This window comes from Strongylocentrotus purpuratus, unplaced genomic scaffold (assembly GCF_000002235.5).
Source record: "Strongylocentrotus purpuratus isolate Spur 01 unplaced genomic scaffold, Spur_5.0 spur5_scaffold_3, whole genome shotgun sequence".
NCBI lineage: Eukaryota > Metazoa > Echinodermata > Echinoidea > Camarodonta > Strongylocentrotidae > Strongylocentrotus > Strongylocentrotus purpuratus.
Genome location: NW_022145609.1, coordinates 38256790 through 38276193, shown reverse-complemented (window position 1 = coordinate 38276193; position 19404 = coordinate 38256790). Strand labels below are relative to the sequence as shown.

The 19404-nt window shown below is 36.3% G+C and overlaps 1 protein-coding gene and 1 long non-coding RNA gene across 2 annotated transcripts; both read right to left on the bottom strand.

The window, feature by feature from the left end:
- Positions 1 to 3: 3 nt before the first annotated feature.
- LOC115928641 lies at positions 4 to 534 on the bottom strand. Its single transcript, XR_004066133.1, has 2 exons — positions 443 to 534; positions 4 to 134 (listed from the first exon to the last, which is right to left on the bottom strand). It is a non-coding gene; the product is annotated as an uncharacterized LOC115928641 (long non-coding RNA).
- Positions 535 to 6913: 6379 nt separating this feature from the next.
- On the bottom strand, positions 6914 to 14475 carry LOC756393 (TM2 domain-containing protein 1). Its single transcript, XM_030996517.1, has 6 exons — positions 14401 to 14475; positions 12928 to 13177; positions 10921 to 10994; positions 9643 to 9736; positions 7793 to 7958; positions 6914 to 7364 (listed from the first exon to the last, which is right to left on the bottom strand). The coding sequence occupies exons 2-6, from the start codon at positions 12978 to 12980 to the stop codon at positions 7251 to 7253; spliced, it is 501 nt and encodes a 166-aa protein (XP_030852377.1). The 5' UTR covers positions 12981 to 13177; positions 14401 to 14475; the 3' UTR covers positions 6914 to 7250.
- Between the last annotated feature and the right edge of the window lie 4929 nt (positions 14476 to 19404).

Below are 19404 nucleotides of genomic sequence, written 5' to 3'. Positions count from 1 at the left end.
TTGTATGACAAAATGTAGTACTTTGCTCTTGTATTTCAAATTGATTTTAGGTAGAGAATTTGTGTGTATTTTCGTTATAAAGCTAGAATGTTAGTTGTTACACATCAAACTGGTCTAGTTGCATTACAATTTTCCTTTTGTATTGCAGACCATAGCATTTGTACTGATACTGGTAGTGAAGGTGAAAAAAGGACAGAATGACAAGGAGATGATTTCATAGTTAAAGACCCTGTTGAAATCGATGAATTGTATATCAACGGAAAGCTTTTATGCCATAGATTACAACAATATCAATTATATTTTAGTGCCTGTCAGAGGAGTAGCAGCTCTCTGAAAACCCGAAATCTAAATCTTTGAAAGTCGGAAGTTGTCGACCTAAAGACTAGCTATCGACTTGATGACATCAAATTATGTGGGGTAGGCATATTCTCAATGACTTTACCATTAATTAAGTATTGCTCATCGCCTCAGCTATATGGGCGAGCCGATTGGTCCCACATGTTATGTCGTCATGGTAATTGCGGCAAATTTGTCCCCTATTGACTTGTAACCTTGAAGGGTGCGGAAAACAAGTATTTAATTTGCTTTTGTGCAATACTGAAATGGAAAATATTTGTTATTCCTTTATATTTGTATTCTACGTTTATTCAGCTTTCCATTAATATTAAGTTGCATTTTCATGTGATAGGGTCTTTAAGTTTAATCATTAACTTTTATAAAATTAGAATAGGGATCCCCTGCAATTAGTTGTTTGGTATTTATCTTTTCAAGAAATCTCTTACTGGGGCAAGCAATATTTGCATACTGTGTCCTGTCTTAGAAACTGCTTGCAGGAGTTTCTTAGTTTAGCTCCTCATTCCCTATGGATCGTAACCCCGGACTGCTACATCATCTGGGGGGTGTTTCACAAAGAGTCTAAGTTGAACTTATCTCTAAGTTCGACTTAAAAATTATGGAAAGCCGTTAGCGACTTTGAAAATATTTTGTAAAATTTATTTTGAAAGGCGTAAAATGTTGATTCAAATCATTCATATTTTTTATCATCCAGGAGATTTCATGTTCTTGATGTGGAATTTATAAAAAAGTCTAAAATATTTGAATTTATGCTTATGAATATATTTAATTTTAAGACTCCAATGGCTGTCCATAATTTTTAAGTCCAACTTAGTGTTAAATTCTACTTAAGATCTTTGTGAAACACCCCCCTGGCCAATATTTTTTGTGTAAAGGTATTTTCACTGATCAAGGAGAGTTCAAGGACGAATTCGCGCGTTGTTACATTAATATGAGGCCACAACCACAGCCGATTGAATACTTTTCAATGATTATCAATTTTATCATCATATTTGTGTTGATTATGAACTCACTACCGAGTATCATAATCGTAATATAAGAATTATTTCGGTAGAAATAAATGAAAAAAGTGCCCCATTATGTTCAGTGTGGTCTCAAACTGCACGGCATGACCCGGCGGCATGCAACAGGCTTACAGAAGTGATTTCGACATGTGACATTCATACTTGCTGGACAAAATTTGCATGTTAAATTTTTGATCAATGAGTGTTTCAATAAGTTCCTGAAAATTACCCCCCCCCCCCCCCACTCCCCCATGAAAATGAATAAATGCTTATACAGAATTTGGTACATATACACTGTGTGACATCAACTGGCAGTCCTCTGCTTGTTCAATTAGTCAGGTTATTAAAGAATCTGGGCTTCAGAGTAAAATACCTTTTAGAGAAAAAAGCACAATTTGTTCCCAAAGAATTTTTTTTAAATTTTGTTTTTATAGACCAGGTGAGGTACTACATTTATATCAAATCAGTTAGATTTGTGGATGGAAGGGGTTGGATTAGGGATAAATGGTCTTGACTGGAACATAATCAACTACTGTTGCCTTGCATAATATGTAGCTCCTAAAAAATGCACAGAGCTGTCGATAGCCTTGACCAAAGCTGAATTTTTACTCTACATGCCGAGAAGAAAAACGCCTCTGCAAGAGAAAGGGAAAAAAAAAAATCCTGACCTTTGACCTTCCACTTTCCTCTTTCCTCAAGGCCATTAGGTCATCCTTCATTTCAATACCTCACAAATTTTTGTCCAAGGTTGATCTGACATAGCTAAGGCTGAAGTATATCCAACAGTTGTGATGACATAATTGCAGCTACACGCATCTATAGTTACTCTACAAAATTTAAATAGTTTGTCATGACCCATATGGCCTGGAAGAAGAAAAAGAATCAAATTATCAGATGATATGAAGAGAAAATGTATAATTCTTATCTAGGCAGGAAACCGCTTAAACTAGAAAAGAAATGTTTATAATAACATGCAGAGCGATATCGATAATGGTATCTTGCCAAGTATTGTTTATAGCACTTGTAACGTATCTCAATAAGTTATATTGTATTCTATTATGTCGGGCAACAAGATTCACATCTGATAGGATCAATTTATTATTCATAGGTGTCGTTTAAAATAGAATTTAAGTCCAAAAAAGTGAAGGGAATCACAATTGTGTGGGTGCTGACAATGATATACATTAGAATTCCATCAAAATTTCCTCTCTAGTACTGAAGATATCTATGAATGTATTGTTATTCCTAATGCACTAAGAATAGAATTATTGTTAATGTATCAAAATAAACATTAGTTTTCTCTGTTGAGCAGTGATCATTTTGCACAAGATTTCACCCAAAAGGTTTAATTTAAATACATTTTCTTAACATTATTTTTAGCGCTGAATGAACATCATCAATTTAAGACTAACAGGCTACTCTGTGAACATTATTGAGAGTAGTTTGGGTCCAGTTTACACACAAAATATAAAGAAAGGGCTCGTTATGAGTCGTTAAGGTATTGTGCGGTAAACCGCCGATGTTTTTTAAAGTGTAAATGAAAGGCAACTGTGCGCAACAACGGTCATACTCGTCTTCACGTAGCTTTGGGTTATAAGATATAGAAAAAGCGTTATACGCCTTTCCGTGATATCTATATGATTTTTCAGCAAACTTGTGTTTTTCAAGAGCAAAATCTTTCCATCCATATATAATTTGTCCGCAATTATCAGTTGTCGTGAATTTTAGTAGAGTGACTACTTTAAGAGTTTAATTATATCTAATTATCTTTCTCGGTATATATTTTGTAAGAAGAACCATGGTATTTTAAGTCGTATGAACATATAGAGGAGTAATGGACAAGTTGAGTACAGTGTAACACTTAAAAGACACTACTGTATTTCAAAAGTATATAGTTGTGTAAAGGAAGGTGAAAAAAAACATTTTAGATAAGATGACTTGTTTTGAATATTCACTTATTTAATTTCATAGTAATAGTACTTTTAATTTTTTTAGAAAAAAAATAAAAGTGAAAAGTATATGTTGTGGTCTGCTAGGTCAAGCTCTAGAACGTGAGGTGCATGTAGATGAAATGCTCTTTAATTGTTAAATGGAAAACGAAATTGTTGATTTGGATGTAAACCACCTTTATCGGTCATAGAGCACTATTATAGGTAGGTCAAAGGTCAAAGTGATCTGAACTTTCTGAAGGTGTGTCAAAGGTCAAAATCATATCAACTGAACAAGGAATTGGACTGATATTTTGTGACTCCTGATGAAAAGAAATTGTTGATTCAAAATGAAATTGTAAATTTAGATATGGACTGCCCGTAATGGTCATAGAGTGCTCTTGTAGGTAGGTCAAAGGTCAAAGGTCTAAGAAATGTGTAGATATGTCAAAGGTCAAAAGTATTTGTACTGAATTGAGTTGGTGTGATAATATGTGACTTCATGAAGAAAATGTTTGTTTGCATGATACCCTGTGTGAGTGAGTATGAATCGCTGAAATGATTCAGGGAAGTGAATTTGTATTAAAGAAAAAAATATGAAAATTAAAGATTGTATATGAAAGCTGACTTAAAAATTGTACAGGAATCATTGATTTCTAATTTGCTATGGTAATTGATTACATAATATGAATATGTATACAGTAATTCACTGATAACTCACTTGTGTGTGTGTGTAATTGGGTTTTTACAGACGTGTATCAATCAGATATGATTATTTACGTCTGGGGACCGACCTTTAACGTCACCATCCGAAAGACGTGACTCAGTTTCGAACCTGCGTCCTCGGCTGAATCAGTTTGTAACTTCCACTGTTAGCTGGATTACAGGCGCACGCCACAATGCCTAATTGATTGACAATTTTTCAGTCTTAAGTCCACCCACACTACATTATCTTAATGACCGATGATCTGATTGGTCATATGATTGATAAAATCTCAAATTCAAGGGATTTCAAAACTGTCTTGGTGGAGGAAAAGCTAAATTGGCTCCGAATCGCAGTGATGTCAGACCAATAGTGAGATTGTCTGCGAGGATTCAGCTTTTATTTTGACCAGAAGGCGTAAACGCTCTCAGATTCCAGTTGGTAATATTCTTACAATTTTCAGGTACCGGTGCTAGAGAGAGACAGAAAGAGAGAGAGAGAGAGAGAGAGAGAGACAGAAAGAGAGAGAGACAGAGAGAGACAGAGAGAGAGAGAGAGAGACAGAGAAAGACAGAGAAAGAGACAGAAAGAGAGATGGACAGACAAAGAGAGTGAAAGACAGAGACAGAGAGAGACAGAGAGAGAGAGAAAGACAGAGAAAGAGACAGAAAGAGAGATGGACAGACAAAGAGAGTGAAAGACAGAGACAGAGAGAGAGAGAGAAGGCAAGAGGTTAAACCGGACCCTCCTAATACATGCATAATATGAACTACAAGTAGTGAATGGTCATCGGACCAGTTCAGACTTATCGCGTGGTAAAAATTACCCCAGATATCCACAGATCTTAAAACCTTAGAGAGGCCTCATTCAAAATAATTACTCCCAGCGTGATGCAGGTGCTTCATAATTATTGCTTTTGTTTCCCCTTTTATTTGAAAAGAATACTTCCACCGTTACTCATAGAATGCAATGCTGATGTATTAACGAGGAAGCTTCTAGTACATGTATCGTTTTGGTGAGTTTCACATTCTGGCAAACTAATGGCCTTTATCTGCTCATGTGCAGACTGTCTCTATAAACTGGCTTTTAAATAAATATCGAGTAGTATCTGAAACACTCATTCTTGTTACAGACAGAGGCAACAGTGACTTAAGATGTACACCAACACATGTCCTCATATCTTCTGCAATAAATACACCCCTTAAAGGGAATGGTATACATGTAAGTACTATATGCTCTTATGTTAAAAGAAATTAGATAAATCATTTTGTTTGTATATATGGTGTAGTATAAGCTACGACCACTTCCTCTTTCTTTTTTTCTCTCTCTCTATAATGCTGTCTGTCTCCATCTCCCTCACTCTGTCTGCATTTCTCTCTCTTCCTCTCTTTTACCCACTCTCCCTCTCTTTCTCTTTCACCCACTCTCCCTCTCCCCCTAATGCATTATGTCCGTCTCTCTCTCTCTCTCTCTCTTTTCCTCTTCCACACACTCATCTCTCCTCTCTCTCCTCCGTTTCCCTTTAACACCTCAGTCACACCGACAAACCGACTCCACATTGACTTCAACCGATTTCTTGGGTATTTACCGCGGTACAATTGTGTGTTCAGTCCGTTGTCAATCTTGTATCAGTGTTGTTAGTGTTACTGGGTTATAACCAATTTTTTTGCCTACTGGTATTCATTTACATTAAATTCCTCCTCTTTCAATGAACTTTTAATATTTTACAAACACTACGTCAAAACAAAGCACAAAAGGCATACAAAATGAAAATGGAAGAATAAAATCACCTTTTCACATAACAATTTACATTTTAATGAAACTTTTAAGACTGTTCCAGACAGCCTCGCTCATAATCATACAAACTTCACATATGCTGTACTATCCATAACATGCCCAAACTAAACTTTATATCAAATATGAGGGTGCATGAAGAGGAAACATGATGCCTCAGTGGCTACATTTTTTTTTTTTAAGATCTTGAAACTGGACGTTTTAAACTAGACGTTCCGGTTCAGAACCAAGTCTTATGCTTTCTTTCTTAATACCAGTCACATAAAATAAGACATTGCTCTAAAGGTTGTTTCTAAAAATGAGAAAATTTCGTTCAATAGTACTGATGGATCATGACCGGTCTCAGAAATATGGTCTTAATCCACAAGAGCAAAATACTCAAAATTCCAAAAAGCTGTTAAATCATTTTTTATTCTTCAGTGAAGTAATATCAGCAAGAGTTGCAATTTTCTCAAAAGTCTAGAACTTGTATACCTAACTCTTTTCAAATTTGAGCTGCAAAGTGGACTCCTTATTGACTTCTTAGATATATATCCAAAATATTTGTTTACTTTTCATGGGATCTAAGAACTAAGATTCCTGTTTTTGAATAATTGTGACATATGAAATAATAAATAATAATGAATTGAATAATCACAAACAATCCTAGACAAGTTCCTTGAAATTTTTCCTATCAAACATGATGCATTTTTAAAGTCTGCTAATTTCACTATATTACACTGTATCTGATTAATGTAAGAGTTGTCGTCCAATGTGTAAGTCAGTGCACTATGGATCACATGGTACATGCTTCAGAAAACCCTTCCCGGCACAGCACTAATGTGGTTGGCAAGACATTAATCAACATTTGCCACCCTCCACCCAGGAGTAGTAAAAGGTCAACCAGAAGGAAAAGATATTCCTCGGATGCTTGAGCACCGTACCATGAAGTTCAGCCAATTCTGGGATGATGATAGAATGATACTTTGTATTTAGTCAAGTCCGTGGTATTTTGTTCCATACGTTACAAACATTGCAATTTCTATCAAGCTGATAGCCCTACTAGAGCACAGGGTCCTGTTTCACTTGTTTTCAATAACAAATGCTACATTTCTATGACAAATTTGCTCTCAGCCAATCAGATGCCATGATTTCAGTAGCTTGTAACAGCTATTGTAACTTGTTATTGATAACAAGTTTTACGAAACAGGGCCCAGATTAGACCAAAAGTTTCTGGACAATTTCAATGTTAATTATTTAGTTCTTTTCAAACATGGTAAGTCATGAGGCAAAATACCTAGGACTTTTATAGACTTACCCACGTATATGCAGTAGACTAGCTTTGTATAGCAGCAGCAGCATCATATCAATGCATCTATTATCAATAGCAATATTTCGGAAACATTAGTGGTGACTATATTCATTCTAGATATTATAAACATACAAAATAGAGTCTCTATATACATCCATGACTGCGCCGGCAATATGTCACGTCAGAACGTCTTGCGGGACGTAATACGTCTCATTGTCAACCCCCATCTTGATTAGCTTTGGGGCGTAGAAATCCATCTCGTATTCTGAGCGATCGGCAGGTCCAACTACCTGAAAAGCAAATAAACAAACAAACAAACAAACAAGAATGATAAATTAAATAATGACAAGAAGACTTATTAATATGCGGATTTATACGTTGCAGATATGCTTACTGAGCTTCATTTTTTTTTAAACAAAACCTTTGAGTTAGGAAAAAAAATTTCACTAACTTAATACATAAGAGTTTGACACTTTTTTTTTTTTTTTAAGGGGGGGGGGGGTTCAGTTGTATTGGCTTTAAATAACTTATGTGGGAACAACCTTTACAGTGTATCTGTCTCTGTTTTAGGAGGAAAAGCAAATCTGCTTTTAAGCTAAACTTTGAGTAAAACATCAACAATCAATGGGTGTAGTTTTCTGTCAGTGTTATGGAAGTGGTTTACTGTTTTCTCTAAACCAATAATGAGAGCAAAATACTGAAAGCTTTAATAGAGTACCTGTGTTGCAATCAGTATGACATCCACAAAATGGCCGACGAACAGTAGCCCCATGGTGCAGAACTTGAGTAGCCCTAGAGCTGGATAGCCCAGATACATTCTATCTACGCCAAACATACCCAAGAAGATGGAGAGAAGGAGAGTTGTCCGGTAGGAGTAGCCCTTCCTGGATAAACGAACGTGAACATTTCAAGGAAAGGTTAAAGAATTAAAGCTTAGTAGTTTTGCAGACTTTGAAGTATCACTTATCACCAAAAATACAAGAGGAAGTCCACCCTGATATTTAGTTGGTTTTAATAGAAGCAGAAAAATGAAAGGAACCCGCCAGTGAAAATTTGAGCAAATTCTGATTAAAAATAGGAAAGTTATGAATTTTAGAAGTTGCGATCAATCAGACATGAATTGGCAACTCTGTAAAGCACCATGCGAGGTCCTCTCCAATTTGCTCTGTACATAAAATGTGATAAACTTTTGTTTTCTTTGGTATTGATGATGGAATAGTTGTTTTTTCCTATACAGGGGTTGTATAGAAACATATTTGCAATAATTATATTTAGGGTGCATGTATGCTTAAAAATTTTCTTGAGGGAAAATAATAATTTCTGAATTTTTTTGTACAGAGCAAATAGGAGGGGGGGGGGGGGGTCGCAAAATATGTCACAGAGTTGCCAATTTGTGGTTGACTGATCACAAAACTTAAACAATTCATCATTTCTAAATTTGTAATCGGAATTCTCTCAAACTTTCACCAACCGGATCCCCTCATTTTTCTGCTTCTATATTAAAATCAACTAAATATCAGGATGGACTTCCCCTTTAACAACCTTGGAATGACTAATTAAAGTTTGTAATTTAGTCAGGAAATGCAGCAACCTGAAACGATGAAGCTCTAAAATTTGTTATGAAATAAATGGTTTGAAATTCTCATTAAATCCATTCGAACTTGTGTTCCTTGAGCATTTAATTTCAAGTGGATCTGGCGCCTTACAAATCTCATATATACTATCATTACTATTAAATTTAACCATAGCTATGATCATCCTGTTTTATGCATAACATATTATGGAAATATGAAATTATGGTGTTACTGAGCACAGAAAGTAAATTCCTTCTGTGATCACTATCAAGATTTGATGATTTTGTTATCAAAAAGATACCAAAGAATCAAGGCTAACAAGTTAAGACTTACAGGGGGGGGGGGGGGGGGGGGGGGGGGGGGGCGGCATTTCACAAAACTTGTCATTAGTGACAAATGACAGATTTTGTTATAACTTACTGAAATTCTTGCTTCTGATTGGTTATCAGCAGATTTTTTACTGATTTTTGTCATTTGTGATTGAAAAAAGGCTTTGTGAAACAGGTCCCAGAACTTACAGGTCAAGGCCCTCTGGTTGCCTGTATGATAACATACATGCTTGGTAACCAAATGAAAGTTCAAATGCAATTTGTATGCACTTCTCAAGACAGGTTTAAACCTAAATATATTCAATAGATTTGTCCTTGTAATAATTTATGGTGACCATGTCATATGATTCAAACAACATTTGATCAAGAACCATGTACAACCTATAAGATATAAGATTGAGAATTAAGGCATAACTTGTCATGGTACGTGTTCCAATTGTCTATCCAGGGAGATGTGAGTTGGTCTAGTGGCACGCTCACTTGATCAGCTCTCCGTCTTTGCCTACAAACAGGCTCAGGCAACCCGGTTCGAAACAGAGTCACGTCTTTCAGGTGGTGATGTTAAAGGTCGGTCCCCAGATGTAATTAATCATATCTGATTGATACACACATGTTAAAACCCAATTACACACACACACACACACACACACACACACATAACTTACGTGTTTCTACAAGGAACTTGTTTTTGGTATCCTGGAGTGGTGCCGTTGTAAGTGATGCCATCACACGTTATATCAGGAGCCGGGTAACAGTCAACTATATGTAGAAAATCAACAAGAAAGACAAATTCTGCATGAATTTTCATAATACATTCATAATGTTCATGAAAAGCCTAAAGCCCCAGTCCCATATAAAGCCGGACCAGCACGGACGAGCACGGACCACTCCGGACCATCCCGGACCATGGTCTGGGGTGATCCGGGATGGTCCGGGATGTTTTGTTAAAAAAAGTGTGATGCTTTTAAGCTACAGTCCCATATACGTCCCGGACCGTCCCGGACCATCCCGGACCCCATCCGGGGTGATCCGGGATTCGGTCCGTGTTGACACCGTGTTGGCACCGGGGTGGTCCTGGATGGTCCTGGGCGGTCAATAACTCACTCCCGGACTGCCACGGATCAACACGGACCGCCCCGGCGCCACTACGGATGACCCCGGACCCAGCACGGTGGCTACACGGATCACCCCGGATCAAACTATTGTCCCGGACCGTCCCGGACCACCCCGGCAGTTTTTGACCGTCAAAAACATCCGGGTCGACTCCCGGACCGCCCAGGACCATCCAGGACCATCCAGGACCATCCAGGACCATCCAGGACCACCCCGGTGCCAACACGGTTGTCAACACGGACCGAATCCCGGATCACCCCGGATGGGGTCCGGGATGGTCCGGGACGGTCCGGGACGTATATGGGACTGTAGCTTTAACTATATTACGCATTCAAACTTACACACTGCAAGGGCAAGACACCAATTTTCTTTTCAGAAACACTAGGGCACACTATGCATGAAAGGAAAACATTTCCTTTTGAAATCAAATTCATTGAATTTAAAATGTAAAGTTTACGTTACAGATATTAAATCTGCAGGCAATTTTAAGTATTTTAGGTTGAATTAGGTGCCCATATCTTCTAAACTCAATAAACATATCACACCTTTATGTCTTTAAAAAAAAGTAACCAGGGACCCGTTTCTCGAAATCGTCATTAGTCTAACTTCTTGGACATCACATTGAAATGTGGGTTATAAGATTAACACGCGTATATATGGGATGTCTACGAACTTAGACTTATGCGGGTTTCGAGAAACTGGCCCCAGATACTAAATAAGTATCAGTCATTGTGTTCATACAGAGTCATCTCTAGCTTGGATTATGATAGGAAACAGTGAAAGCTGGCGAGCATTTTAGAAGTTGGTTGAAACCATGAATTTTTTCTCACCGTTAACACTGCCATCCGTACAGCCGATGGCTGCCTGAGTAGTGGGATCAATGTCAGGGTCACTGCACTGATATCTGATAGTGTGTGGAGGTCAAGGGTCATTTAAAGGTAAAGACCAGTATTGGAAATGCCCCAATTTCAAAAAATGAAATGGAAGCTCTTATTATCAATCATGTGAAAGAATATGTTTTGACTAATACATGATGATAAAAAAATTGCAGGGAAACCGCCTACTAATTGATATATTTGGTAAATTAGTTTATCTATTGGTCTATGAGAGATAAACGCACGTGTCGTGCACGTGTGCGTATAGTCCCATATACATCTTTCTGTGTACAGTGCTTGTAACTTTACCAAGACTGGGCCAAATTTCTTATCATTTAGATGATTACAGAACCTTGCAGTACACACCAATACTTATATATGCTAGATGATCAACCTTTTCTGATCGTTTCCACAACGTTTCTTTCACAATGCAATCGCATGACCATAACTGGTCTTTAGCTTTAAGGTATATTTTTGGGTACTAAATAATATCTGAAGAAATTTAGATGATTACAGGGGAGTGTTTCATAAAGACTAAGATCAACTTTTAGTTGGACTAAACTATGGCAGGCCGCTCATGCCACTGTATGCTCTCATCATGATGATCTTTAGATAATATACTTTTCCTTCAATAATGAATTATCAAAAAATGTAAATTATGTAGATTTGTGACCATGATTTGTACGTCCCTTCAGAGACCGATGCCAGTACATGGTGAGTGCAAACAGTGGCATGAACGGCCCCCCATAGTTATGTCTATCTTAAAGTCGATCTTAGTCTTTGTGAAACACCCTACAGATCTGAATTAAAATACCGCTGCTGCTGTTACACCTAACACTATTGCAGGTAAAATCGTCTTTTGAAGTTTCTTTTTCTCCTCTCCCTCCCTCTCTTTTTGTCTCTTTTTTCTATTTGACTAACTCCACAGGTGGTCCCTTCTTTTCTAGTAAGTCCTATCATTGATATAAACGACTGAAAAAACATTCTCAGAACCCCAGTAATACAAATAGTGCAATCTTAGGATTACAAGCAAATTACGTACCTAAAATTACCTAGCCAACCAATTTGAATAATTAAGTAACATGATGATGATGATAATATTGTCTATTTCCCAGGGTAGACAAAGCATATAGTTATACCCTTCTCCAAAAGGGCCCTCTAATTATAAATCCCATTCCACCAACAATTAGCGGTAGCCCAAATACCATGGTAAGATGCTGTTTGATCTCACCATTATGATCTTTAGATAATATTTTTTCCTTTGATAATGAATTATCAAAAATTGTTAATTCTGTAGATTTGTGACCATGATTTGTAAGTCCCTTGAGATACCAATACCAGTAAATGGTGAGAGCAAAGAGTGGCATGAACGGCCTGCCATAGTTAAGTCCAACCTAAAGTCGATCTTAGTCTTTGTGAAACGCTCCCCAGGTAACCATGCACCTATAAAAGAAATGTATATTACTTATCACATGATATCTTAGAGCATATAAGAATAAAAGAAAAGGGAAGGTATGTAAGAAGGCAGAGAGAGAGAAGAAGAAGAAGGAGAAGGAGAAGGAGAAGAAGAAGAAGAAGAACAACAACAACAACAACAACAACAACAACAACAAGAAGAACAAGAAGAAGAAGTATTAAAAAGTATATACATCATGATCATGTATATTGTATTAAATGTATACAAAAACAGGACCCTATGATTGTCAATTATATGTTGTTTCTATGTTCATATCGTCCTTGTTTTCACGAAGTGACGGTAGTGAGGAAAATCGTCACGCAAAGTGAATGCAATTTTTTTTCACTACCGTCACTTCGTGAAAACAGCGACGATATGTTGAAGCAAGATTGTTCATGTAAATATAAACAATTATCCTATATGGACACAATAAAGAAATGAAATGAAATGAAATGAAATATCAGTGTTTTCACTCCTTTGGAAGTAAGGGTGATAATAAAGGATACTGTCCGAGTAGAAGCTCAGAGCAAGTGAATTCAACATCTTCCAGACATGCCATGTCCAACAGCACACCAATGAAGATACTCAGGCATATCCACAGCTTCCGTTCGCTCAGTTGCCTCACCAGAGTTTGCAAGTACCCATCCCTTCTTCAGTGCATGAGCTTTGCTCAACAGGAGAAGTCTTTCCAAGAGTTTGAATCTTTGAGTGGCAGATTTCTTGTCGTTGTTCTATAATGATGGTACACAAAGTGCTCTGAAATTAAAAGAAAAGACAAAGGTGCATAATCTATTGCTCTGTATCAGTACACATTTAGAATAAATGCTCTGAAAATAATATTAAAGACAAATTAGGGGGCTTGATCTACAGCTATAATGTGATACAGGGAATAATTTTCCTGGTATCGCATCGCAATTTGCTATGCATTTTTGCATGACTGCTATACAAAATATCTTTTGTGTAGCAGTTTTCTTCCATAGAAATGTACAGAATTTCATTTGAAATATTTATCCATCGGCTGAAATTGCTAATCAAAAAATTTGAGGAAAATTATTTCCTGTGATAACAAGGGTGACAGACACAACATTTTTGTTCAAAGTCAATGGGGGGGGGGGGGGAAGACATGTCTGCACATCTAACATTTTACTTGAAATTTTCAATGATTTTTCTTTAAAGTGAAAGATAGCATTTTAAATAAATATATATATTTGTTTTTTCTTCTTCTTCTTCTTCTTCTTCCAGTGCAAGAACAGTCCTCTGAGCGAGCGTGCCATGCTGCATTGTGTGAGCCTGCAAAAAAGAGGTCCCAAACGGTTTTAGAATTGAGTAGTAAAAAGTGTTCATTGCCAAGGGGGAAATAAACATGCATTAATGATCACTGTAGAACTAGACAGATATTTTGTGATGGTTGATTGTTTTGTTTTGTCAGAATCGTGCAAAACACGACTACACGTAAGTATGCACGGTCATGGGCACTCTAGTCTAGCCATACTTTTACACACCGTTTCAACCTATTTTTAATCACAGCACCCTTTTATAATATTAGTTTCAGTAAGAACAAAAATTGAATCTGTTGAATTGAACAGACTTGAGTTTAGTTTCTGCATTTTTCTAATAGACTAGATCTAGATTAAGCTTTGCATTTTACTTTCTTTTTCAAAAGGTTTTGGAACAGTTGAACTTGAAAGAGTATGGATTAATCAGTATCAAAGTCCAGAGGCGAAGCGCAACTTCATTTCGGCCTCGGCAGTGAGAAATTACATTTACTTGTCAATTATAAACAAAACAAAAAGAGCCCCACACGCCGATAAACATGTGGGACTACACAAATTTATAGCGACATAAATTCAAGCTGGTTTTAAGATCATTACTTTGTGATAAACTGACTAACAATGCTACATAGTGGGGCACTAATATAGTAAATTGAATATTGCCTTAAAAAACGCATATTTGATTCATAAACTAGACGAGAATCTTACCAGAAATTTATCGGGGTTTCGGCCCTGCTCCTGATTCGGTTATTATGACATGACGTCACCGCACGCATCCATAATCTGCACCCACCCCCCCCCCCCCCCCATCTCTCTCTCTCTCTCTCTCTCTCTCTCTCTCTCTCTCTCTCTCTCTCTCTCTCTCTCTCTCTCTCTCACTCTCTCTCTCTCTCTCTCTCTCTCTCTCTCTCTCTCTCTTTTTTTCTCTCTCTCTCTCACCCTCTCACTCAATTTACCCCCTCTTCCCCAATACCTCCCCATAATAAAGGCCCATGATATAATATCAGACTCTCAACATCATAATGACCAATTAGACCTACTAAAAACAAGAGAAAAATAGAGACATAATCAGCGAATTCAGAGGAGTATCAAGGAATAAATTTTACAAAGTGTTTGAAATCTCCCGGAAGGAACGGACTAAATAAATAAGATCTGGTTATTTGTGTCAGTCGATCAGTAGACTTCAACAATGATCACGATCTGTAAACAAATAAGATAAAAGAAGATACCTCGTTAATTAAGATCAAACTATAACATAATCCTTGTACTATAAAGGCTATTATATTAATAACCAAGAGTCACTGGAAATCGTAAAGATGAAAGACGAAATAAATCCGATAGATTTAGCCCTATGGATAAAGATATGAATAGACAAATTCGTTCAAAAACTAAAAGTAACTTTTATTATGGTATCTGGTATCAAAATAATATTCGATCAGTTGATGATTTATTGAATCCACCTTTTCCTGGTTATAAATTGTTTGAGGAATTAATCTTGGATTTTGATATTCCTCAATCGGACAGACGAAAGTATAATTTCTTGCTGAAAAATATACCCAATGAGTGGCTTAAAAACCAAATGGTCAGGATAATGATGTTTTTGACACCTGTTGATGAGTACAAGAAAAATACCCAGTTATGTATACAAAGTACTTTGTAACCAGTGTTCTCCTCAAAATCGATATGATTATTGGCATGATAAACTCACAATACCACAAGATACAAGCTGGGACAAGATTCATGTTAATAATTTTCGTTGCACCATTGATACTCGTTTACGTTCGCTATCGCTTTGAATGCATTTTTGTATAAACTCAAGAGGAAGGACTCCCCTAATTGTATTTTTTTTAACAAAGAAGAAGAGACAACAGTTCACATATTTTGTGAATATGAGAAGGTAACACCACTTTGGAATTAATTATTAACCTTAATTCACCTCAAAGTTGATCCAAGGTTTGATTTAACCAATTCTGAAAAGCTTTTTGGTACCCCTTCTGACAAATTCTTGTCATATTTATTCCTGCTCTTAAAATATTTGATATACACCTGTAAATTCAAGAGTAGTTTACCAACTAAGATATTTTGTCAAGACACATAAAGAAACTGAGTATTTCCTTGCAAAAAGGAGAAACAAACTTTCCATCCATTTAAAAAAATGGAAATTCGATGTTTAACTTTCATGTAGAATGTAATGTACATATAAGAAGTTGTATGTTTATAGAATGTACATTGGATCTTTTTTAATCTTTTTTTTAACTTTGAAGTTTTGATGTAGATTCATAACCGTTTCTGATTATTCGTTGCCATCTCTTGCTCAAGGAATGCGCCGCAGGGGATTTGGGGAGCGATCCCTTTTTGCGGAAGTCTGCTCGTGGTCACCTGGTCGGGTTTTTTTTTTAATGTGTGTTATCGGGTTGTTCATGCTGGAATTGCAGGAGCCCGTTTCCCCGAGCCCCCGCGGCTGAGTAGGACTTTAGCTTTACATTGTTTTATACTTTCGTATAAATTATTGCTGCTTTTTTGGTTTGTTTTGGTTTTTAGTTTTTTCTTTTTGTTTTAACTGTAATTTCTCCTATGATTGTTTGTAAAAATGTGATTATAAATGGTCAATAAAACATATAAATAATTAAAAAAAGATATGAATAGATATAATTATTGATAAAGGTATGAATAGATTTTTATAAACAATTATAATGAATGATAGATTGAATGATTGATCGTGTGGTTGATTGATTGGTTGGTTGATATAGAATCTATAAAGATACATGCAGATAGATCATAAAATGATAGGTATAGGTATTTTATTCCATTCCACCGATAGATAGATGGGTAGATCGTAGATGTAAATAGATGCGTGGGGGTGCATGATTTCTGTTAATTCTGAATTGGATCGTATAAAATCTAATGGACACACGCTACCCTAGATTAATGGATCTAAAGCAAACATTTTCAAGATTTCAGTTTTATGTCCAATTCACTTTTTGTCATCGTTTCGAAATTTCACCATTCTTTCCTGCCTTTTAATAATTTCAACTTTGCTCTCATTATAGAAAAACATATTTTTTTCTTTGTATAAAAACATTCCTGATTTGAATGTTAGGCTTCATCGGGAGGGTCAATTTCAAAATGAAACATTACTGATATTCTCCACTTATAACAAGCAAAAGGAGAGAGAGAGAGAGAGAGCGAGAGAGAGAGCAAAATATACAAACATACAGTCCATGTTAACAGAACTTGCATTGGCATTTACGGGGGCACTTTGGCATATCTTACATTCACCAAAAATTGACCCCCCCCCCCCCCCCTAATCCTCGCAGTATTTTCAAAATGTTGTCCTCGATCTCCCCCTTCAAGAGAAATCGAGATCCGCCACCGAGTTGAGATGACAAAGTTCTAGCAATGACAAAATTGATTGCTATACCGCCATCTAGTGGCGGGCTAGGCAAAAGCGCTGCGCCAAACTATAAACTGTACACCACTAAAAAAGATCATTCATTGTAAATAACCAGTTGGCTTTTATGTTATTTTTGATTACCAAATAAAAAAAAATAAAAAAGATCATTCATCAATGTATATATATATATATATATACAACAACAATACACACCAATACACACCAATTTACCCATGCAGATTTCTATGCAATCGAAACCGGGCTAACCAGATTAAACGTTTTAAAAACGAAGTTGCAAACCATCCAGAGACTATAATAAATTGCGATACTGGTTAATTAATTATATCATTTCAAATTTTTACTTTCAGTTTTCTTTATGGATAACTGATTTTCTTATAAACGGAAGATATGGTGTATATATTCAATACTGAATGAACGCCATTAAACTGTAACCAACAACAACAACTACAACCCAAGCATAACTTTAGACATGAAGGCTTATTTTGTTAAAATAGGCTGGGCTATCCCAAAGCATTTGTAAAGAGTAAGAAAAAGATATGTGTGAGAAGTATAACACTAAGTTGTCAGGGTATTTTTAATTTTTACAACTAACCAAAACATTTAAAAACTTGTATTCCAAGAAATAATTATATCAATAGGTTCCTTAGTGAAACGCATATTCAGAACCAGGTTATTCTCTCTACTTCATAAGAACAATTACAAATTTGATACGGCACCGAATTACTTTGTAGGCCTATATATTGTTGTAAATTGTCTGTAAACACGGGCCTCCCTCATGAGCTAACTATATGTTTTCATGATTTTTCTATCCAAATTTCTTTCATAAGCCGCAGCGGCTCATCATTTTCATGTTTTGTCACAATTCGCGTAAGAATTTTCGGGGTAGGGCCTACTATCTTAAACAATCGCGTATGCAATAAGCCAGTTGCAATGTATCTTGATGTGAATCTTAATTCGGAACATGACCTTAAAGCTGTCTTTAAACTTAAACATAAAGAATTGTCATCCGGAACACGGTCAATCACAGTAAATTGAATTCTCCTTCACTAATTACTCTTGGAGGAAACGTCATAAATTTAAATAAAAGTTGCATTATAGTATGAATAAAGATCTATTCAAGAATCCAACAATATGAAAATTGACCGTTTACTCAAATTAATGTTTCTTTCCTGGGGATTTAGTGGTGGGTTATCCCAGTAACCTGATATAATGAATGAGCTATATTAATTGAAATCCAGTCTGTATACATTACGTGTTTTTATATATATCGGGCAATTATCGGGCAAGTTTTCAACATGCTAAAAAATATGCATAGCATTTAAATAATTATGTTAATTAAGTAAACCTGTCTATCGTGTTATATACATTGTGATAAAATATACGCACTTCAACGCCCAATACATACAAACCTGTATAATTCCGACAAAATTTTTATTTTTTTATTGCAAACGGGGGTCTACACATCACTACTGTGTGTCGATCTACTTTCTCGTTCGACTTTTATTTTATTGGACGACTAGTCCCATGCATTTAAATTAGTGTTTGCCCAATGCCTGGATGATAATCGTGTCGGCAAACAGCAACTCTCATCCCCACGCACAACAAACCTCCCACTTTCGATGCAATATCGAGTGTTTGCCAACCTTGCGCCGCCAAACTCTTACGTAACGCAAAGAAAGCTGGCACTAAATCACATTTGCACACTCTCTATCTCTATTCTCTCTCTCTCTTTAAAAGAATGCATTTTGAAAGCACTTATTCAATATTCTACATGCTATGTTGTCTGTTGGCAATAGCTAGCTTCTCATCATGAGTCTTGGTAATCACGGAAGCGTTGTCGCTGGCGTTGTTCGCGATGTATGTTGTCGTTTAAAAAATAATGTAATACTTTCTCCATCCTTTAAGAACGAGAACGCTTAGACAACCTCATTTCAAATAGTTTCATAGTGAGCTTAACAAGATTTACGGTTGCAAAATGGATACAAATGTTATTATCAGGCTCAATTGTGCAAGACAATCAAACTCATTACGTAACTCCTAAAAAACATGGTGGCCGCAGAGCAAAGTGCAAACATTTTTTTTTGCATAAAAGTAGACTGGAAAGCCATTGAAGAATATGATAAAATATTTTATATAGTCCATACCTTGACCAAGGAGTTAGCCTTGACTTACTTTGCAATGTACAGTCGCTCCGAATATGGAAACATAATGAGTTATTCCTAAATTTCATTGTTTTAATTGTCTTTTCTTACGATGTTTTTATTCTAGGTGTCATATATACAGGTTGCAAACCTCAG

What these genes read in the sequence shown, in the direction of transcription:
- LOC756393 (XM_030996517.1), bottom strand. Translation starts at nt 12,980, where the DNA reads ATGGCATGTCTGGAAGATGTTGAATTCACTTGCTCTGAGCTTCTACTC. An exon ending in TCTGAGCTTCTACTCGGACA is followed by an intron (nt 10,995 to 12,927) that starts GTATCCTTTATT and finishes ACACACTATCAG; the next exon opens with ATATCAGTGCAGTGACCCTG. An exon ending in TACGGATGGCAGTGTTAACG is followed by an intron (nt 9,737 to 10,920) that starts GTGAGAAAAAAT and finishes TTCTACATATAG; the next exon opens with TTGACTGTTACCCGGCTCCT.